At 49.7% G+C, this 23,320-nt stretch overlaps 1 protein-coding gene across 8 annotated transcripts in view; it reads left to right on the plus strand.

Annotated features, from left to right (window-relative positions):
• RGS9 (regulator of G protein signaling 9) overlaps positions 1-23,320 on the plus strand; it is a 112,495-nt gene that overhangs the window by 74,532 nt on the left and 14,643 nt on the right. For 7 of the 8 annotated variants that reach the window (XM_031468935.2, XM_064495634.1, XM_064495632.1 and 4 more), the window contains 7 exons: positions 2,847-2,918; positions 10,751-10,780; positions 11,475-11,536; positions 13,367-13,480; positions 15,459-15,574; positions 19,029-19,116; positions 21,088-21,226. In XM_031468935.2, the coding sequence (XP_031324795.2) occupies positions 2,847-2,918; positions 10,751-10,780; positions 11,475-11,536; positions 13,367-13,480; positions 15,459-15,574; positions 19,029-19,116; positions 21,088-21,226 (621 nt within the window). The remainder of the gene's footprint in view (positions 1-2,846; positions 2,919-10,750; positions 10,781-11,474; positions 11,537-13,366; positions 13,481-15,458; positions 15,575-19,028; positions 19,117-21,087; positions 21,227-23,320) is intronic. The other variant, XM_031468933.2, reaches the window with a different exon arrangement.

A 23,320-nucleotide genomic window follows, 5' to 3' on the forward strand; every position in this document is an offset into this window, starting at 1 on the left:
GCTGGCAGCAGACGTAAAGCTCCTCAGACACAGACCCACTCTTCACGCCCGGTCTCTCCACTGCTGCTCCCCTCAGTCAAAGCTGGAGCAGGAGTCAGAGATGAAGCCAGGGTGCCCCTGGGCCCTCCTCTCCCCGACTTTCTTAAAACACTCTCCTCCTCTTGGTAGCCCGAGAGTGTGAGGATTAGAAACGCGCGCTGTTTGAAAAGCATCCTGTTTGAAGTCAGTCTCCGCCTGGAAACTGAGCAATCTGACTGACAAACCCAGGGAGCTGGGGAGCTTAGGGACTGTCAGACTGTCTCCCGGAGACCCAAACAAGCTGTCAGTTCGGCGGGAAAAAAGCCAGCCAGGCAGACAAAGCATTTGGCTGGGTGGCGTGTGGCGCCTCCAGGATGGGGACTGACGGTAACCAACTGTTGAAGTTACCAAGCAGATTCAGTGCCCTGTTCACCGGTCTGTTCACTAATCCGTGAACCCTTCACGGGGCCCTGACTCTGTGCCAGCTAAGGAATTAGGTACCGGGCACGAAATACCAGCTCAAAGCCACGTGCCTGTGTTAGGCTCTCGGCGTGGATGGTCCCACGTGCCTGATGGCGATGCTGTGAAGTCGGGAGTGTCATTGTCCTCGTAGTTCAGATGGGGAGATTAAGGCTCAGAGAGGTTCAGTGGCTTAGGCAGTGCTGGGACGTGAGTCCACCTGTCACACGTGTCGCTGTGGACTTCCCACTTCCAGCTCAGGTTGCTCAAAATCCAAACCGCCGTCACAGGGGGAGCAGTGCTCTCCCGGAGACGAGACCCAGGCGCGGTGAGGCGCAGTGAGGGCTGGTTGATTAAGGGAAGGGGGACCTTCTCTTAATGAAGGAAAGCGGTGTTCCGCCCTCATTGTTTACCCAAATGGAGCAAAGTTACAGATCTGGGCACAATGCAAACAACAGTTGATGTGAAAATGAGCAGGGGAGACGTTTTGGATTCTGAGGACCACAGCTGCCTCTGCCCCCATGCTAGATTAGATCCTGTCGAGGGCTGGCTTGGACATCTGTATTGTCCCTTTGGAGCACTTGTCACAACTGCAATTTATCATTTGTGTGATTAATTGCTGAGTGGCTGCCTCCTCCTCCGTGAGACAGGAAGTGCCTTGAGATGCCCGCCGGGGCTGCCTGGAGGCCGGGCTCACACTCACCAGGGCTCCCCAGGGCTGAGCACCACGTCAGCCAGGGTAGGTTCTTGACAAATATTTATTGATCGAGGTCCATGTGTAACAACTAGGGTGAGGAGGTTGGCTCCCCTTCCCTGTCCTCCTCCCCACCCATTTTCTATTCCTTTTTTTTTCCTCTCCCTTGCCTAGGTTGTATGCCGAGTGCTTGTCCCCATGGTGGCCTGCTGAGTTAAGTTGCCAGATTTAGCCAATAACACAGAGGATGCCCGGCTAAATTTGAATTTCAGATAGCCACCGAATGATTTATGTCCTGATATTTTTATACATACTGTGTATTTATACTAAAAAAAGAATATATTTTATATAAAATTATATATCAGAATTATCTGTTATTTATCTGAAATTCACACTTAAGTGGATGCCCTGTATTTTATTTGGCAACCCTATCTCTGAGCTAAAAATGTGGCTGGTCGTCTTGATGAGGCTGAATCTGGTGGGGAGGAAGCCCAGTTTCCTCCTGCATCTGCTTCAGTGGAGTCAGCCTGGTTAATCACGTGGGCTGAGACTCAGCGTTTGCTTGCACCAGGCTAACAGAGAGGAGGTGAAAGTCTCAAATTGCTGGCCTTAGGGAATTGAGAGAGACCAGGCAAGATTGGCTGGAGAGTTAGTTGCCTGATGGATAAGGACAAAGACTGTGACCCAGCTTAGGGCCGGGAATTTATATGCATGATCTAAAAATGAACACAATCCTTTGCTTAGTAACAGCTACCCTCGGCTGAAAGCGTCACAGTCCATCTTGTTAAATCTTCAGAAGAACCTGAAAGGTAGGAGGGATCATCTCTAGTTCTCAGAAGAGGTAGGGAAGGCAGAGAGGAGAAGTAATTCCCAAGATCTTCCTCACAGCTAGGAAATGACAGAACCGGGATTGGATCCCCTGGGTGCCTGACGGAAGCCTGGACTCTCCAAAGCAATAGACTGTAGAGTGGGGAAGGAGCCCTGTGAGGGTAGACATGAGTCCCGTGTGCTAATCCCAGTGAACTCTTACTGAGTTTGTGTGTTATTTATCCATCCATCCATCTGTTTATCCATGCACACACCTACCCTCCATCTATCCATCCAACCTCCATCCATTTATCCATCCACCCATCCATCCATCCATCCATCCAGCCATCCTCCATCCATCTATCCATCCATTCATCCAACCATCCATCCATCTGTTTATCCATGCACACACCCACCCTCCATCTATCCATCCATCCATCCATCCTCGCTCCATCCATCTATCCATCCATTCATCCATCTATCCATCCCTCCTCACTCCATCCATCTATCCATTCATTCATCTATCCATCCCTCCATCCATCCATCCATCCTCCATGCATCCATCCGACCTCCATCCATCCATCCATTCATCCATCCATCCATCCATTCATCCATCCATCCAGCCACCCTCCCTCCACCCATCCCACTGTTAGATTCTGGGGATGCTGTGGTGGCTGAACAGCCCTGTGAAACTCAACAGCTCACCTAGAGAATCTTACATACCCTTGTAGCTCCCCATGGGCTGGGCCACAAACTCGTCTCAGATTGGTCTCATAATTGGCAGCTTGGCCAAGATCCAAAGTTAATAAGAAACTGGAGACTCTCCCAGTAGTGGTCGTAATTTTTTTTTCCCCTTTTCCCCATTCAGCCAGGAATGAACAACGTGCTCGACTATGGCCTGGACCGAGTGACCAATCCGAATGAAGTTCAGGTAAACCAGGTAGGTCTCTGCTGCGTGCTTTGGGCAGGGCCCAGGTCAGGGTCTTAGCCTGGGAAGGTGTCCACGGGTCTGTTGTCTATTTGTGTCTGTGAAGCAATGGTCTCTCCGCTTTGGGACTGCCATAGAGAGGAGGCCCGTGGGCTTTGTGATATTGGGGAGGGGCTGCATGGCGAGGGTTCTGCATAGAGAGACAAGAGTGCAGGTCAGAGCAAATGAGGTCTAGATAGTTGGTTTTCAGGCTTTCCTGAGTCACTCCCCCCTTTGAAAATCTGATAGAAGTTATGAACTCATTTCACCCAGAGACGCACAGACAGGCATTTTGCACACAACTGCACCAGTTCACCCACGCCCTGAAGACTATAAGCCCCAGGCTCACAACTGTTGAGTCAACTTTGGGTGTAAACCTTATTGCACATGACAAGACCTGAAATGTCCCACTTTCTTTTGCATCTCAGTAAAGTGGGATCTTTGCAAAGAATCTCCTATGCTTTTTGTTTCAAAAGGACCCTTTCCCCCAGTAGGCCGCCATTTATGATGGAGGCCCGGTTTCCTATGATGGATTTTTATTTGAGGAAATGCTGTTCAGAAGCTGCTGGAAAGGTGAGCACCCCAGTTAGTTTCTCTGGCACCATTTGGAGCCAGGTAATTTTTTAGGGAGGCGGTCCCGTGCATTGCAAGATGTGTAGCAGGATCGCTGGCCTCTACCCACTGGATGCCAGTAGCTCTGTGCCTTACCCTGCCCGCCTCCCAGTCCTGACCATCAAAAACATCTCCAGACATTGTCCTGTGTACCCTGGGGGACAAGACTGCCCCTGCTGAGAACCACAGACCCCAGTAAACCAGCCTAAACCCACTTAAACTAGTCGTAGATGGTTTCATTGCTCTCTGTCTAACGTTGTCTTTGGGCAGCAAGGGGTCAGGCACGTCTATTTAGCGTAGAGTGTCATGTCAGCCTCCGCAGTGCCGAAAGGCACAGGCAGGAGCGAGAGGGATGTGCCAGGAAGGAGGAAGAGGAAGTCGAAAGGGAAAGAGGAAGGAGCAGGAAAAAGCTGGCGAGGAGGCTCTGACTTGTTAGCTTTGCCCACTGGGGCCCCGAACTCAGGATGGCTGTGGGGACCTCTCCCGACTAGCGCGTGAGCCAGAGGCCCGGGATTAGGGGTGGAGTCCGGGAGGAGGGGGACATCGCGTCCCTGAAGGGCATCCCCCAGGGGCGTCCCTGGGCCCGTGGTCCACCACTCAGAGTGACCCTTCCTTTGATACACGCCCGGCACAGTCAGCTTTCAGCGGCCTGCTCCACTCTCCCCCTGTCAGATGACAGATAATTGTGAGGCCTTGTCGGGCTTGGTTGCCATGGAAACAGAATCATCGAGGAAAATACTGAACCCGGATGGGGGGGTTTGCCTTTTTTTTTTTTTTTTTTTTAATGGATAACTGGCAGCTCTGGAAACCTCTCTGGTGTGGAGGAGGGAAGGGTGGAGCAGGGCGTCCTAGGTGCTATTTGGGGTGATGTCCCAGGGGAGGGGGCGGGAGGCCAGACCCCTCCTCGCTGAGGCAGCATCCTCAGGCTCTCTGGTGGCGGTGGGGAAGGAGAGCCTGCCTTCTGGCTTTCGAAGCCCATTTCTTGCCAGATGCCAGCAATGCTCTCAGCCCAGAGTCAGAGCATAGCCTGAGGCTGAGGCTGAGGGCTGTCGCTGCCGTGGTGCCGTTTGACCCGGGTGTGCGGTCACTGCTGTTTACCCATGGTCTTCTCCATCTCTCTCTCCTTCCAGCTCTCCTTCTCCGTCTGCCCTCTTCCTGCTGTGGTGTGTTGAGAAGAACCAAGAACCGTAATTCTGCCAGCGGGGCCCCTCCCCTCATACCCAGCTGTTGGGGTGGAGGCCGATGCTGGGCTTTATCCGTTTGTAACATTTCCCACAGTTGGACTAGGTGTCCCCTGTTTATCTGCCCTGAGAGACCGTGCAGTGTGTCCCTGAGGCCCTGGGTGCGCGAAGAAGTCGGATTTTTGGCTCATTTCAGAGATGCACTCCTGGTACCGGTTTGAAGAGAGAGCCCGTTTCTGAGAATTTGTAAATTCTTGAAAAGATGTCTGTTTTCCATAAACGGAGGCGCATAATCCAAGAGAAATAAACACCATCGAGGTTAAGAAAGGAGGGTGTCAGGTTGGCAGGTGTCTAGGACCCTGGGTGACCAACTTCCTCAGGCTGATGGTTGTCGGCCAAGGGGCTACCCAGCCCTGGGAGGAACCGGCCAGAGCCGAGGTCAGCCCCCAGAGAGCGTGTCCTCTCTCAGTTCTGATTTCCTGGGGTGTGCAGGGGCACCAAGCATGCACAGCCCCCTGCCTCCCCTTTATTTCAGAGAGAATTTGGCCCTGCGGTGCAGAGGCTGGGTGGTAGCCGGGCGCCAGCGTGGCTGTGGGCAGTGGTGGCCAGGGCTGGCCCTCCCTCAGACCCCAACAGGGCTACCGGGGTCATTCTGGGATGCGGGCCAGTGTGGCGTGCTGAGGAGAGCTTTGCTATCAGAGTGACTCCCAGCGCTGCCACTCCCTGGACGTGTGATCTTGGCCAGGCTCTTGGAGCCCTTCAAATTCAAAGCCTCAGTTTCCCCATCTATAAAATGGGACTAACAGTAGTTCCTCCTTCAGAAGATTGAGCGGGGTCATTTATGTGACGTGACTGGAGTGATGTCTGATGTGGAGACACTGTCTGTCTCCGTGCTGCCAGAGAGAGAACTCACGGCACCCCGGAAACCCTAGACCCTGTTTTGGGGAGCTGAACCTGGCGGGCTTCCTCTTTTGTCCTGATACCTTCTCTTGCTTCTGCCCTTGTTGGAGGCGGCGGGAGGCAGGTGCACACCCATCTCAACATCCCTGCCTCGTTCACAAGCAGCCGCAGAGAACAGCGCAGTTTACACTGGTGGGCACACGGGCCTGTGGGTGAAAGATAGGAATGTGGGTCCACAGTGTTAAGCAGTGGTCCTGGAGGGGAGCCCTCCGGGAGTGACAGCCCCCTGAATACTCCCACCAACTGGGGACAAGTAGCTTCCCTCCTGTGGCTCCCGCGTGACCGTTGGTGGCTGGAGGAGGGGTGAGGCCTGCCGACAGCTCCCTGTGTGACGGGCCTGGGGCCCGAGGGCTCACACCTGGTCAGCGCTCCGGGAGGGCTTGCGGCAGCCTCGTGGGGTAACGAGTATTGTTAGCATCTCTGAGGGGACAGGCCGAGGGGGTGGGCAGCTCAGCCGAGATGCATATCTCAGAAGTGCTGGAGCCGGGGTTTGAACCTCAGCTGATGGGCACCCGTGCCCTGCCTGATGTGTCCTAAAGTCCGTGGTGTGGCTTCTAGCAGCTTTGCTGCATTTCATTAAATTCCCACAGCAGCCTGGTAGGAGAGGTCATGTGCCACCTCTGGCCTGCACCCGGGACCAATGTCCCCGGCGGGTGGTCCGTGCCCAGGCCCACAGCTCCGCACTCAGCGGGGCCCGTGCTTGGCTTGATGTTCTGCTGTCACTGTCTTAAATTTTTTTTTTTCCCTGGACAAGGGGCCCTGCATTTTCGTTTTATCTTGGGCCCTGGGAGTTGTGGAGGCAGTCCTGCCTCCACCGGACCAGGAAGGACAGGCAGATGGAGACTTACTTCCGGGGGATCTCAACCTCGAGTTCTTGTCCCCTTGGACAGCTAGCTGTCCTCCACCCCATCTCTTTCCATGTCTGCTTTGCATTAATCGTCTCAGTTCCCGGATTTCCTGGCTTCTGGCTTTTGACGGCCTCTGCCCTCAGTGCCTGTGCTCTCCAATTCTCCATGCTTCTCCCCATCCTGTGTCTCACTCCATAGCTCGCCCGGCCCCCACCTCTGTTTCTGTCTGGCCACCGGATCCCAGACTCCCTGCTCAGCCCTGCCCTGGGCTCCCACTCTCTGGTCTGCAGTAACCCCAGGGTCTCCCTCTCTCGGGGGCCTGGCCTTGACCCCTCCTGCCCTGTGACAGTTGTCTGCAGCCTGCATCTGGGTTTCAGGGCCGGCAAGCTGGCCAGCAAGCTGTGTGAACAAACTCTGGATGTGTCCCTGTTTGGGCAACTCTGTAAGTGGGAAAATAATAAGCTGGAATTCCAAGAATGCAAAGAATGTGAAGATTCCTTGGCCAGAGGGTCCCTACTGTAGCAAAGTGTGTCACTGGGACAAGGATTAAAGGAGGGCCCACAGCTGAGAAAGCCGGGGCTTCGGCGTGGATTCCAGGGTGAAAAACATGTTTCTTTCTTATTCTGTTGTGCGGCGGTTTTCTCTGAATTGCTTAGAAATGTGTGTGTGTGTTTTTTAATAACTTCACTTTAATGTTTCTTACAGCCTTTGGCTAAGTACTAACAGTAACGATGGTAGGTTTGTGAGATTTAGCAAATAAAATACAGGATACTCAGTTAAATTTAAATTTCAGATAAACAGCGAATAACTTTTGTTGGTATGACTGTGTCCCGAATATTGCCCGGGCACCCTGCATTTTATCTGGTAACTAGGACCGTGCATCTTCTCAGCAGCAGTATGTGGACCCTCATTAGTAACCACGGAGCGTTGAGTCCCTGCTCGGTGCCAGTCACTTAAGTCTATTATGTCATCACTCCCCCTTTTTTCTATTCCCTTTTACAAATGAGAAGGCAGAGGCTTTGAGATGCTAAATAACTTACCCAAAGTCATGTAGCCAGTAAGCGACAGAACCAGGATTTTGACCTTTCTGTCCCCTAAGTTGATACTGTTTCTTAAAACTACCCTCAATCCATCAAATTCTGTCTCCGTTTTTCAGAAAAGTCCAGAACCCTCTCCCCCACTGCCCAGATACACACACACTCCTTGAAGGACAGTGATACCCCATATGTCAATCTGGAGGAGGAAGATGCCACAGACAGTGGGTTTTTAAGCAAAAAAAATTTTTTAAATTGATGTATAGTCGATGTACAACGTTGTGTTAGTTTCTGGACAGTGGTTTTTGAAGCAAGAAATAAACTCTAAAATCCATATGGACAATCCAGTGTAGGGATGGGCAAGCTCTTAGACTCAACCCAATTCACTGCAGTCTGATTCCCAGAAGATGGCTGGTAATTTTGGGAATCAGAAAACCAACAGCAAACCACATCATCGACGCAGAGCCCTAAAAGGGTAATAAAGTCAAGAAGTGAATTACAATATAAAAATTTTAAAAGCCCGGAAGACTGAGACAATGGCCCCAGAGATAAACGCATGAGGCCAAAGTCAGACCACGCTCGGGAAGACTAGAAGCGGGGGTGCCGGTGACCCACGTGCAAGGACAGACAGCTCCCCATGGAGCCCAGAGAACATCGGACAGCCTGAGAGCCTGCCTCATCCTGTCTGTGTTCGTCCACTCAGGATCCCTGTGGCCGTAGAACCGTGATGGACAGGAGGTTTCATCTCGAGTCGTGGGCGCTTTGAAGGAGGGTGTTTACAACGCTGCCTGCTGGGCGCAGACCTAGTACAATTGCAATCTTTACCACCCCTAGTGGTATTTTTTCCCCCTCAGCTTTATTGAGCTTTTAGTGGCATAGAACATACATCAGGTTAAGGTGTACAATGTAACGATTAGGTGCGCGCGCGCGCGCGCGCGTGTGTGTGTGTGTGTATGGCAAAGTATACCACCGACAGAATTCGTAAACACTTCCATCTCCTCGCGTAACTATGACTTGGCGGTGATAACCATTAAGGTCTCCTCTCTGAACAGCTTCCAGGTATATGATGCAGGACTGTGAATTACAGTCACCATGCTGTGCGTCAGATGCCCAGATCTTATTTCTCTTTCAGCTGGGAGTTTGTTTTACTATCCTTAGTGTTAATGAAAGGGTCTTTCCTGGGCTGGGGTGTCCTCTTGTGTTTGGGGCTGGCTCTAGCATTCTTTTTTTTCTGTTTTAACTTTAAATGAAATGGCTGGACAGAGACATTCCATTCCGTGGTATCCTCGTCTTCACGGCAAGGAAGGAATTGGTGAAGAGAGCAGTTTCCTCTCTCTCGGATCACTTCTCAGCTTTGCGAAGGGCAGATCTTGGTTTGAATCCTGGCTTGGTCAGTTACCGACGAGGAGATGTTGAGAAGGTTTCTCAGAGCCTTGGTTTCCTCAGCTGAAAATCAAAATAATTGAACCTCCCTCGCTTAAACTCTGTAAGGGCTCAGAGAGGTGTAATTATTATCACACAGAAGTCCAGCTTCCCTTTTGAGCAGAGGGCACAGACCGGTAGACACCATTCGTAATCCACTTCCACACGGTTCGAGTAGAAGAATCTGCTTATATTAGATTTGAATGCAAATCCGCTCTGACCCCAGGATCCTTTTCTAACTGAAACGTGTGTCTTCTAAAACAGTCTTAAGTTAGGAGAGAATGGGGAGAGGTAGTCAGTATGATTGCCAAAATATTTGGGTCATTTGGGGAGTATTTTCAGTTTTTTTAAGTGGAAAAATATTCTGTTTACCTTAAGGTACATCTCCATTTTTCTAGGCTTCCAAGCACGCCACAGTCATCACTTATTTCGTACTTCCTGAGCATGTACTCTGCACCACACATTATGCTCGGGAAGATAAACATGGTCTTCCTGCTCTTAATGGTGCCTAATGGGTGATACGTATGTTAAACCAAGAGTCACGCAAACAAATCTCTAATTACACTTGTGATCAGTGCTTTGAAGGAGGAAGTTAGGGTGTGTGGGGGTCCAAATCAGAGACACCTACCTGAGCATTAATTACCTTTCTGAGAGGTCATTTCTCCCTCCTCCCCTACCCAGGAAAAAGGATTTCCTGTGAAAAGCAATAAGATAACAGCAATCAATCTAAGGAAGCAAAATGATACCCAGCATGGGTTAGAAAGCAGAGACCCGTATCTGATGTTCGAGACTGGACACTCCTTCGTTGGAGGACTCTGGTCCACGATTTATTTTACTAACTGGCTAAAGGAACTAGTGTCCTCCTTGGACTTCTGACTCTATTCCAAGTGAAAACCCAGTTGCATTAAGCAGCCTGAGTATTAAGCAGCCGGGAATTTAGATACTCAGCTTGAAGTGTTAAGAGTCAGCACCAAGCAGCCCCCAGACACATCCAAACCTAGGAACGCTGAGATTGGCACCACCAACTGTGCCCAACCTCCAGGAGTTGCGTGGGGCAGAAAAGTGACACCAAGGAAGCGTGTCAGATGGTAGGAGAGTTTAGTAGGAGACAGGACCGAACGGTTTCCAGGGGCTTCCAGAATCTTACACCTGGAGCCTCTCTCGGAGCCATCCTTTCTCTGCTGTACCTCAGAGAGTCCAGAGGGAGGATGCTGTGCAGCCCATCCCCAGCGGGGACTTGCTTCCGTGACTTCAGGGAGAGGATGGGACCCGCTGTCCTCTTCCAGCTCTGGGGCTCAGCTTTCAGTGGGCTTGAGTCTGTTAATGGTGTGCTTTATTTTTGGCAATGTGGCTCCCCCCCCAACTTGTGCTGTTGGTCAGGTGGCTTGCTCTCCCATCTTTATGTCTCGTTCCATTTAAAATGGTTCTGTGGGCGCTGCGGTAGGCTGCAACCAGTCCCACGCTTTAGTCTTTAATTCACTGTGGCTTTGAGGAGAGTTGGGCAGAGTTACAGTGGTAAATCGTACTTCTTCCCTCACCAAACCTCTCGGTTGATCTAATTCTCCAATAGCTGCATCAAATAGGGCAGAAGTGGTGGTGGTGATGGTGGGGAATTCTCTTTTAAATAAATAAAAAAAAAAGGTGGGCAGTTTTCTCTTAGGGAAGTGCTTTTATTTTTCAAATGGGGTATTTGAACTCTAATGATTTAATGACATCTGTTTAATGGTTCTTGCTTCTTTATTTTACAGAAACAAACGGTCGTTTCTGTCAGGAAAGAGGTAATTTAGTCTCCCAGTTCCGGGGAAGTTTGATTTTTAAATCCTCTAACAAATTATATGTACTTTGGCTTCGTGCTCCATACTCAGCGATGAAATGAAAACCACGTGTAATGTTGCAGACAGTGGTTTGCAAGTGGACAGACAGCTCAGAATGCCAAAGCATTCTCTCATAAGGTCTGGCTTGGGAAATGAAGCGCCCTCTGAAGGCACAGACCGGAGGGACGTGGGAGAGGGTGCAGCCACCCTGGTCCCTGCTCCTACAATTATAGCGCCGCCCAGTATCTGTCCAGGGTGACAGGCTGCCTGTTTTGGCAAATCCTGTATCCAGGGCTCAAAACAGAGCCCCTGGGAAGCATTGGCTGTTGAGGTTAGATTTGCTCCTGTGAGTCAGAGGCATTTAAGGGAAAGGTTCAGCTTCTGTCCCTGTCCTGTGTCTAGGTTTAATGCACCATAGGACTTTTTTTTTCCCCAGTTAGTGCCTTTTCTGAGACTAACATATGCTGTGTTAAGGAGGTCCCTAAATGGAATACTGAAGACCTGAGCCCCGCTGGCACTGAGGTGGCTGGCTTGAGGGAACGGGATGGGGCGCGTTGATGGAGAAATGGCTTCCGGCTTGGAGGCCGTGTGTACGCGTCAGTGTTCGTGACACCCCGGGGTGGGGAAGCTGGACGTCTAACAGCTGTGTCTCTTCCAGATCATGTACTACCGACAGGCCTTAATGAGGTCCACGGTGAAGTCCTCAGTGTCCCTCGGAGGGTACGTCTCTGATTTGTTGGTCTTGCTGAGACAACCTATGACTTGCCTTAAAGCAAATTTGACAAGTCATAGGTTGGTGTAAGATCTGAAAGAGCTCTGAGGGACGAAAGCTGTCTCTTGAGGGGTTACGTTACTAGTTCTTTGCTCCGTGTGAGTCTCCAGGTCTCATCGTGGGTTAGGTAAAGTCACGGGTCGGGGCGGGTGTCTGCACACGTCTGTCTGTGTGGGTGGGAAGAGTGGAAAGGCTGGACCCCATGGTTCATTGTCTTGATAAATGGGGTTCATTTTTGATTTAAAATCCGATGAGAAGTTGAAAATTTATGTTTGATTTATTGAACCTTCAGGCTGTTTTGATCCCATCCCCCATTGGGCATTATTTGGAAGACACAAAGAGGTTTAGTGTCCCCCGAAATGTAAGCAGTGACCCTTTTGAAATGGGGAAATCATTTTGGGATCACCTTGCTAACTCTGTGATTTTTCTGCACATGTGAAAATTGACTTGGCTCCATTTTCTGGAGAAACACAACACGACTTCTCATTTATTCTTCCTGTGTGAGGCTCCGGTAGCAGTGCTGAGGGAGATGGAAGACGCTGTGTCTCGTCCAGTGCCTTTCTCCCGATGTGGTGAGGGGTTAGGCTCTTGTAAAAATCTTCAGATGTCTTTTTATATCTCCCCAAGCCCCTAGTTTGCAAAAATACCACCTGCTCGAGAAAATGTGCCCCGACCTCACCCACCTTTTCAGTGACTTCTGCCTGCGGCTGCTGAGCCCAGTCACAGATGAGTGTGCACCCGGCTTCTCAGGGGTGCTCACTTGGGGTTACAGGGATCATCGTTGTTCTGTGATAGAGTGACAGCCGTCTACTCTGATGTTCCAGAAACCCAGTTTCATGAAACCAATTAGGAAAGACATTAGAGGAGGCTCAAAGGCTGTATTAGGCTGCTTCTTAGACCCACTTTCCAATTTTTTTTTTTTTTTTTTGGTCTCAGAGACTCATTACCATAATTTTGACATCATTAGTGTTCAGACCTGTGGATGAGTTTTTTTCCTTCTCTGCAGCTGCGCCACTGTAAAGGTCTCATAAGAATAAGAAGGTCTTGGGAAAAATTGAGCCAGGGGAGCTGAGTTCTGCACAGAACGCTAAACCGAGAGTTCCCGTGTATCTCCCGTGGGCATGGGTCCACCTCTGTCAAAATCTCCTGCTGTGGGCAGGCTTTGTGGCAGGCGCTTTATGCATTCGCTAGGGAGGCAATTCCATGCCTTCCATGTGGGCGGAAGCATGCAGGTTTTTGTAAATCTCCCAGACGCTGGGAAATGGGTCAGCTCGGGTGGAGCTCAGCTAGAGGGAATTCGCTCTTGCCCGCATTTGTCTCAGTGAGACCCCGTTTTGAACAGTTGGTCTAAGTTCCCAACACTGGCATTATCTCTATAAAGGGTGGCCCCCAAGGTGGCAACAGGATCCCACCGAGTCCCTGGCAACCTCGTGCTTCCAAGGTGGTGCCAAAGACACTTGTCTGAACCCGTGAAAACTGCATCGGCTTTGTGTTTTGAAAGCTCAGGATAAAGTATATTTTAATGAAATAGGTACAGAGAAATCACAAAGGCACCGGATCAGGGAACGGTGTTTCATCTCACCAGGAGAAGAGAGGCAGAGCTTATGAAATACCCACCAGTCCCCAGGGCTATTAGAACGTGTTTCTCAGAAGACAGTAATAAGGATGTAATGAAATCGATCAGGTTAAAGGGGGACACGCTGGTCAGTCAACGTGAGTATTGATTTGGTCCCCGGGGTGTTGAATGTCTAGGAAATCGCTTTCCATTTGCTTTTCAGGATCGTCAAATACAGCGAGCAGTTTTCGTCCAACGACGCCATCATGTCAGGCTGCCTCCCCAGCAATCCTTGGATAACAGATGACACCCAGTTCTGGGATTTAAATGCCAAATTGTATGTATTCGATATATATTGGTATTCTTTTAGAAGTAACTTTAAAAATTTTTTTTTTTATTTTTTACTCTTTTAAACTTTTTTTATTGAGTTATAGTAATTTTACAATGTTGTGTCAAATTCCAGTGTAGAGCACAATTTTTCAGTTATATATGAACATACATACATTCATTGTCACATTCTCTTTTCGCTCTGAGCCACCACAAGATCCTGTATATATTTCCCTGTGCTACACAGTACAATCTTGTTTATCTATTCTACATTTTGAAATCCCAGTTCCTTCCCACCCCTCGTCCCTCCAGCAACCATAAGTTTGTATTTTATGTCTATGAGTCTGTTTCTATTTTGTATTTATGTTTTTTTTTTTTTTTTAGATTCCACATATGAGCGATCTCATATGGTACTTTTCTTTCTCTTTCTGGCTTACTTCACTTAGAATGACATTCTCCAGGGCCATCCATGTTGCTGCAAATAGCATTATGTTGTCGGTTTTTATGGCTGAATAGTATTCCATTGTATAAATATACCACCTCTTCTTCATCCAGTCATCTGTTGATGGACATTAAGGGTGTTTCCATGTCTTGGCTATTATAAATAGTGCTGCTATGAACATTGGGGTGCAGGTGTCATTTTGAAGTAGGGTTCCTTTTGGATATATGCCCAGGAGCAGGATTCCTGGGTCATATGGTAAGTCTATTGCTAATCTTTTTTCAAAGTAATGTTTTGTGTTATAATTCACATGCTGTACAATTCACCTGTTTAAAGTGTACAATTCAATTTTTTTTACTATATTCACAGAGCCATGCAACCATCCCCACAGTCAGTTTTTAAGACATTTTCATCATCCAAAAAAGAACCCCCCTACTGCAACCCTAGGCAACCAGTAAACTATGTTCTGTCTCTGTGGATTTGCCTGTTCTGGACATTCCTATGGATGGAATCATGTCATATGTGGTCCCTTGTGATTAGCGTTTTCACTTAGCATAATACCTCCAAGGTTTCCCCATGTTGTGGCATGTAGTGGCCCGTGTTCTCTGCAGGGCCCAGCGATGGGTATGTAAAGCACAGTGCTTCCCAGAGGCTGACACTCATAAATGGTTCATCTTAATCCGGGATTCCTACTGTTTTCATGCTGATGTCATGGAAAGTGTAAACTGGCCTGGCCAACTTGAGCTCCCACAGACATCAGTTGTACCCAGACATGGTTCCAGCTGTGACATCAGCGGGAAACGTGGTGTCATGGCCTCGGAAACCTGTTTCCAAGGGGCCGTGTTGGATTATGGAGACTTCCATAAGGAATAGGAGAAAAATCAACTGTTTTCCTGATTTTTTGGAATGAGAGACCCATTCTGGCCGGGCTCGCAAGTCCTGCCTGGGATCAGGGAGACCTTTTAGGGAGATGACGGGGAGTGGAGAGGGCGTTGCATCTCAGGGGAAGCTCAGGGAAAGGGTGCACAGATGGCAGACGGGGGTCTACCTGCGGGCAGATGGGCTGAAGGCAGGTAGGGGAAGAACCACTAGGTGGCCCTGTGGGGAAGGGGCAGCTGTGCGGTGGGTGACCAGCATCCAGGGGTGGCAGTGGCCACAGCACCCGTCACCGGTGCTGTTCTGGGATCTCTCCTGGTCTAGTGTGGCAGCCTGACCCTCCGGTCTCCACAGACCTTGGAGGAGGCATTTGTGTCCCTTTGCCCTGATGGCTAAGGGAGGGGGGCCAGAGTACGAGGCTGTCCGCTGGCGGCATCCTTCTCACCAGCCAGGTGGCCAGCTTCTGACACAAGGCCCAGGGGACTTGTCCAAGGCTGTGTTTTCCTAGCCAGTGATGACTTGCGTTGTTTGTGCTGGGACGGGGGGAGAGGGGAGGATGGGGTCGCGTCCTGGGCCGTGGGACTAACGGAGGTGAGTGGGGTGAAGGCCCCCGCCTGGCGCAGCCCCTCCTCCCGCTGAGTGTCCGGAGCGCTTATGGTGCTTGTCCTCGCAGGGTGGAGATCCCAACCAAGATGCGGGTGGAGCGGTGGGCCTTCAACTTCAGCGAGTTGATCCGAGACCCCAAGGGGCGGCAGAGCTTCCAGTACTTTCTCAAGAAAGAATTCAGTGGTGGGTTTCTAATTTTCTTCAATAAAATATTTCCTTTTAGGAACACTCCTGCAGTATCCAGCCTTCGGTTCCGAGCATCGCTGGGCATGTGTTTCTATAGATCTGACTCTTAACAGGAGCTCCCTGGACCCATCCTTTCCACCGGTTCCAAGGGGCCCCAGAGTTGGGGGAAATTGCTTCTGCTCACAGAATCCACATTAGCGTTATTCACATTTCCAAGGCTCCATGCCCTCCACTGGCCTCACTCGCTCACTCCCACCCCTGGGTCACCTGCCCACAGGCTCCTGTGTCTCCTGCGCTTGGGGCAGACCCTCAGGGAAACCTGACAAGAGCTCAGGCCAGAGAGCAAGCTCCCTTTGTCTCATGGCCTGGGGGTGTTTTAAAACATGTTTGCCTGGATCCCATCCCCAGAGGTTCCTTTTTTAATTGGTTTGGGGTGGAATCTCTGAAGTTTTGAGAACTCACTGAGATGATTCTAATGTGTGGCCGCTGTCTCAGCTCCGGGTCGCTACCTCCTTAGAGGGTGAGGATTTGATTGGAAGGGGTGGGGTCACACTTATAGCCCAGCTCGGGATGTCTTATGATTGGGAGCACCTGCAGCTTCTTAAATATGCTGCCCCGTGGAAACATCTGGGAAAGGCAAAGACCAAATTAGGACCGATTTTGTTACGTTGGGCATCCCACTGGCTCAACCACCTTCCCTGAAATATTTACTTTTATGGGATTCTGTTGCTCGTGTACCGAGTGCCCAGCCACGGAGAGCATCGCATTGGAGCCCTGACACTTCCTCTCCAAGACTACTTGTCTGTGAGGTTGCACCTGAAAACTAACCCACGGGACATCCTATTATCCTGTTTGACTGCTTGATGCAGCGCATTACATTATAATATGGATTCTTGAAAATCCCCTTTTTCCAATTAAGCCTAATTGCCATGATACAGTAAAACCCAGAACAGATGGGTGGGAGAAGGGAAGTGCACAGGCCAGAAGCAACTGGTGAATAAGTGGATAGGGTGCCATCTCGTGGCCAGATGACAAACTACACCCTGAGCTTGTCTCACCCACGCATTACTTAGAGAGAATCCATCTGAAAGATTTCCCTGCGTCATTCAAAAATTACTATTGGGGATCTCCTGACAGGATTCCAGGGACTTCAGGGATGAACAGAACCCACAAACAATCAGTTCACTTAATTACGGGTTTTTTTTTTTAAAAATTGAGAAATACTTCCCATGCCATAAATTCACATACCATATAATTCACAAACCATAATCCACATACCCTTTAAAGTGTACGGGTCAGTGGTTTTTTAGTATATTCACCGAGTTGCTCAACAGTCACCACTATGTAATTCCAGGACATTTTCACCACCTCAGAAACTCCTAGTCCACAGAAGTCATTTCCTTTTCCTCTGCTCTCTGCTCCCCCCACCCCCACCCACAGCCCCAGGGAACTTTCTGTTTTCATAGATTTGCCTATTCTGGACATTTCATATAAATGGAGTCACACAAAATGTGGCTTTCTGTCTCCTTTCACTTGGCGTAGTATTTTCAAGTCCATTCCTGTCGGAGCATGTAACATTCCTTCTTTTTATGGCCAAATAACACTCCAGTGTGCGGATGGATATACCCCATTTTGTTCATCCACTCCTCAGGTGGTGGACATTTGGATTGTTTCAACTTTTTGGCTATTATGAGTAGTGCTGCCGTGAACATTCACGTACACATTTTTGTGTGCTCATTTAATTTTTTTTTTACGACGGTGAAACACTCATAACATAAAACGTAATCGTTTTAACCATTCAGTGAAATTGACATCGTTGTGCAACCATCACCACCATCCATCTCCAGAACTTTCAAAAAATCATCCCAAACTGAAACTCTGTCCCCATGAAACACTAACTTCCCAGCCCCCTGGAAACCACCATCCCACTTTCTGTTTCTGTGAATTTGACTACACTAGGGACCGCTGTAAGTGGAATCTTACTTTTGTGTCCGGCTTGTTAGTCACTTAGCACGATGTCTTCAGGGTTCGTCTGCCTTGTAGTGTCTGCAAGAACTTCAATCCTTTTTAAGGCTGAGTAATATTCATTGTGTGTACGCACCACATTTTGTTTATCTATTCATCTGCTTATAAACATTGTGGTTGTTTCCACCTTTTGACTATTGTGAATAATTACTCATTTAATTTTACGCCTAAGCAAGTAACTGCCTTTTTGCCCTGGGCAAGCTGGTTTATATGGTGTGTGATGTAAGACCAGTGGCTGGCACTTAAGAGCATCGCTGGCCTGGTTACTCATGCCTGTGGTCTCCGTCCTAAGAAGACCTTGAATTTTATGCTGGCGAGGAAGGATCTCTATGGAGTTATGGGGAAGGGTCACCTAGCTTGGAATTGTGCAGACTTTTCTAGTCTGAAGTGCCTGGGAGCCTTTCAAAGAATACTCTGAATGGAGAGGGGGCGTGGTCTTATCCATTTCCCCACACAGTGGCAGTCTGTGGTTCACCCACACATGTGCACACACACGCACACACGTATACACACACACATGCATGCACACACGCACACACACGCACACATAGGCTCTTGCTCTCCCACTGCTGTGACTATGTTTTCTCAGGCAAAAATTGCCACCTGGGATGACTGTACCTAGGTGTTCACACTACTTCCAGGTGCTGGGGAGAACTGGTTAGAGAAATTCAAGTTGGAAAGACATGAGGGACCTGGAGGCATCTGGCTTTCTTCTGGGACCAGAGAACAGAGCCTCTCTGGCTCAGGTGACCCTTTGTTAAGTCCCGCAGTGGCCAGGCCTTCCCGGAGAGTCAGTCCGTCAGTATTGCTGCTTGAGCGGCGTCTCTGTAAGGACCTTTGGCTGGAATATGCCCAGCGAGGGGCTCTAAAAGATGGGGTCTCTGCACACAAAGGAGGCAGAAGTCACGTGTGGTCACTGAACATGAGCAACGTCAGCAGGGCCCTTCATGAAGGAAACCTGGAGTGAAGCAACGCCTGCTTCCAGGTCGAGTCCTGCGTGAACTTGCTCGTGCCGCACCTGCTGCAGCCACATTCTAGGGCAGAAAAGGAATGTGGCAGCCCCCGGGGGTGGACGTGAGCTCTGGCTCGTGCGCCGTTGGGGGAAGGCGCAGGTTCACAGCAGACACATACGGCTGCGGAGGCCGCAGACCAGGTGTGCCAGCCGGGTTCACTGCAGAGAACACGGAGGTGCCCTTGCTCAGTTAACAACCCTCTCCCGGGCCCTGGAAGGAAGATGGGGCTCCTTCTCCCAGGAGTGTCTTGTCCAGCCTTGCCTCGTGCCTCAGCTCGTTGTGCAGAGGGAAGACAGTCACTGCGCCGGGAATGGCGTCTGTCCCAGCTGACCCGTTTCTCTTCTTTCTTCTTTTCTTCTGCCACCCGTTTCCTGTCTGGCTTTCATCGGCGTGGACCTCCCCTCCCCGTGCAGGGGAGAATCTGGGATTCTGGGAAGCTTGTGAGGATCTGAAGTATGGAGATCAGTCCAAAGTCAAGGAGAAAGCGGAGGAGATTTACAAGTGAGGACCAGCCAGCTTGTGGGAGAAGCCTCCTCTGGGGCCTGGGGCTCCCCGGACCCCGACCATGCGTTTGAGGTCGGAGACTGAACCGGAGGCACCACCCGCCTCGTGTCCGCGTGTGTGCATCAGTCACTGCGCCTCGTGCTGGAAACACCTCCCACTGCTCTGGGAGGTGGGGGGAGGGGGTTCCTCGGAAGAAAGCCTGGTGAGGCGTGAGTGATTCCCCGGCTCTGAGGGGAATGTGCTTAGGAGTTAAAAAAGCAAGCGGCCCTGAATTACAGTGTGAAGGGCTTTGACTGAAGTCCCTTAGGTCTTGTGTGTGTGTGTGTGTGTGTGTGTGTTAGAGAGAGAAAGAGAGAGAAAGGAGATAATAGGTGAGATGGGAACCCGATTCCCAGGTCGTCTTAGAGAATTGAGGACCATGAAGGGAAGGGAGGGTCCCCGGAGGGTCTGCGACAGGGAGATCGGCTGGCGCACAAGTGTGGCACATCTTTTATTCTGCACTTAATGGCTCTGTAAGTCTGTCCCTCTCCAGGTCTGCATCTCCTCCCAGAACCCCAAGAACCGAGGGTTCCAGTCCAACAGGGCTTGTCCTGGCCAGGCGGAGCGGGGAGGGGACGTCCGATGAGACCGCCAGGGCTGCTGAGGCGCAGAGCTGCGGGAATCGGCACCCGTCCCCTCCTCCCCCTGGCGTGGAGGGTGCCTTGTCTGATGTGATCGCATCCCTGCTGGTGCTTCTCTCTGCGCTGGCCAGAGTGGACGCTAGTCTTGGGCTCTGTGGGCCCAGCGTGTTTCGTTCTTACTCACCAGCCGAGCTGTGGTTCCCAGTCCCCAAGCTGAGTTGGAGCCAGCCCTCCGTGGCCATCAGACTGTGGTGCTGAGCTTGGGGCAGCTGGCCAGACTGGCCCCTCCCCTCTGAGTGCTTATCCGTTTGAATGAATGGACTCAGACCATCCCAGTTTTCAGAGAGATGCTAACAACGTGGAAGGGATGATCTTGGGGCCCCACTCCTCAAACCAAGAGGCTCCTGGACTTTCTTTAAATGTACCCACCTCGTCCCACGGCGTGGGGACTCTGCACACTAGGAGAAATGGGGGTGAGGGAGGGATGGTCCGTCCATGAAGTTTCCGTGACACCCTTCCCCAGAACAGCGGTACCCAGTGGCCTCACACACAGCCACACACTCATCACTCCAGAACTCCAGAATTTCAGAACTCTTCGCCCCCCAACTTTGTGTCAGCTTCCTTCCTCCTGGGCTCCCCTGCCACACAAATCTTAGTCTGAATTCCAGACTCTTAATGCAGAGCCTGGGATTGTGGCAAAATATCCACATAAGGGTTTCTAGCCCCTCAACGACTCAGAGCAGGCTTCCAGGGCTGGAAATTCCAGGTGGAGCCGCAGGACACACAAAGTGTGGCTGAGTTTGGATTCTCGCTGGGGCCCCTGGTGAGGGTGCCCGGGTCGTTGGATTCGGGTTCTGGGAATGCGGGCTGCCTCCCCTCTCAGCATTAGAGACTTATCCCCAGACACGCCTAGCCGGGGCCAGGGGAGAGCAGAGCGGAACACCTGTCTGAAGGTGTCTTAGCCTGGTTCCAGGTAAGCCCTGGATCCTAGCACATAAGGAGGCAGAATTTACGAAGTTGGAGGCTGGATTTGTCATTCTAGAGGCTAGGGCCTCACCCAGCTTGGGGCTACCCCACCCACTCTTTGCTCTCTCCCCTAGAGGCTGGGAACACCAACGTTAAATACGTATTCACGTTCCCAGGGCTGGCGGGGCTGTTTACTTGCTTCTGGGAAATGTTGCTTGACAACCGGTGCAAATTCTTTACTGTCTCCTAAAAAAGGGCCGCGTTCATCCTGGGTGGCCCGAGTCATGTCTGTCACTCACTCACTCCCCAGCAGCTGTGAAGTCTTTGTTAACTGACTTGGTTTGGCTACTTGTGCTAACATCCCCCCCGCCTCCCGTCTCAGGCTGTTCCTGGCCCCGGGAGCAAGACGGTGGATAAACATAGACGGCAAGACCATGGACATCACGGTCAAGGGGCTGAAGCATCCTCACCGCTACGTGCTCGATGCGGCGCAGACCCACATTTACATGCTCATGAAGAAGGTAGGTGGGGTCTGTGCTGAGCATACGTGGGGGCCGGGAAGCCCTTCCCTGCCCAGATACCTGGACGGTTCTTTAGATACGGGGGAAGGGGAGCTCATATATGGTTACTGCTTTGCTGGTGTTGGGAATGCAGAATTGTTGCCGCCGTCTTCCTGTCCACGGCGCTGGCCCCTCCTCATGCTCTCAAGCTCTCTGGCCGGGGAGGACCACCTGCAAGGGCTGTGTGTCTTCGTGTGGTTTCTCACTCTGCCGTGGGGGTGCAGGCAGTAATGACATTGGTAATGGTAGGATTGCCATAATGGTTGTTCTTGATTAGGGACTTGGAGGTGCAGTCACTGTGCAAAGTGCAGAATTTTGTACCCAAGGACAACAAAGTGGACCCCAAGTCTCTAGAGTCTGAGAGTTTGCCCAAGGTCTCACCAGAAGTGGAGCTGGGGTTTCAACTCGGGTCTACGTGAGCCCAAAGGCCAAGCTTTTAGTCTCTGCTGTGGATTGGTGGTGCTTCTGGTGGCCTTGGCCCTAAGCACCTGTAACACATGGTAGGGGGTGTGAGGATTTAGTATCTGAAAGAGACAGACTAGGTGTGGTTATGGTAAAAGCCTTTGAGAATTCAGACTGCCTTCTGGATTATTAATAAAAAGCAAACTTGGTGGAATTTTCAGGGAGTTGTTAAAAAAAGGTAAAGGGAACATGGAAGAGAATCAGTCACTTTCTTAAGAAATTAGAATTTGGGGCTGAGAGGTGGCCTAGGAGAAGCTGTCTGGTTTGGTTGTGAGGGGGTGCCATGCCCAGCAAGACTTCCCTGGGTAGCTTCACCTTCTTGTGACGGTAGTTATTTCTTTGATGGTAAAACATCTCTAGGAACTTCATTATATCATGTAGGCTTGTGTAAGTGACAGACTTTTATTAGCTTCCCTCATTTATGTATTTCTGTTTAGTCTTTTATGTGGGTTATGTTATAAAATTTTTTAAACTTTACTTTTAAAATATGTAATAGTTTCTGATTTTTACCAAGCTAGAACAGCCTTTTTTTTTCTTTTTCATCATTTGTTTTTCATCAGTGGGGTTTCTCTGTGTTTATCCTACAAGAAGATTCACAGCAGGGCTTCTTTAATAATGAATTTTAAAATGCATTTTGATTCTTAAACATGGGGCTTTCATACAGCCTTGCAGGGAGACCCCCCAGGGAGGCCAGCTACTAGCCAGAACAGAACAGAGTCGCGGGTAACTTAAGAAAAGAACACTGTCTATGCTCATAGCGCTTTGTGTCACTACAGGTAAACTCAACATGACCCGTGTTTCCATAATCCCTACTCCTCTGCTGTCTCCTAGTTCTCCTTGCATTTTTTTCTTTTCTTACTCTTTTTTTAAATTGAACTATAGTTGATTTACAATATTTTGTTAATCCTAGGTGTACAGTAAAGTGAGTCAGTTTTACGTTCATATATCTGTGTGTGTGAATATATATATATATATATATATATATTCTTTTTCAGATTCTTTTTCATTATAGAATATTTCAAGATACTGAATATAGTTCCCTGTTCTACATAGTAGGAATTTGTTGTTTATCTATTTGATGTATAGTGGCTTGTATCTGTTAATCCCATACTCCTAATTTATCCCTCTGCCCCACTTTTGCCCTTTGGTAACTGTAAGTTTGTTTTCTGTGTCTGTGAATCTGTCTCTGTTTTGTAAATCAGTTCATTTGTATTATTTTTTAGATTCCACATGTAAGCGATATCATATAGTATTTGTCTTTCTCTGTGTGACTTATTTCACTTGGTGTGATAATCTTTAGGTCCCTCCATGTTGCTGCAAAGGGCAATGCTTCATTCTTTTTTATGGCTGAGTAATATTCCACTGTGTGTGTATATCTATATATCTATATACTCCTCTTTATCCAGTCATCTGTCGATGGACATTTAGGTTGCTTCCATGTCCTAGCTATTGTAAATAGAGCTGCTATGAACATTAGGATGCATGTATCTTTTCGACTTAGAGTTTCCATCTTTTCCAGATAAATGCCCAGGAGTGGGATTACTGGATCATGTGGTAACTCTATTTTTAGTTTTTTTAAGGGACCTCCATACT

This window comes from Camelus dromedarius, chromosome 16 (genome assembly GCF_036321535.1).
Source record: "Camelus dromedarius isolate mCamDro1 chromosome 16, mCamDro1.pat, whole genome shotgun sequence".
Classification (NCBI taxonomy): domain Eukaryota; kingdom Metazoa; phylum Chordata; class Mammalia; order Artiodactyla; family Camelidae; genus Camelus; species Camelus dromedarius.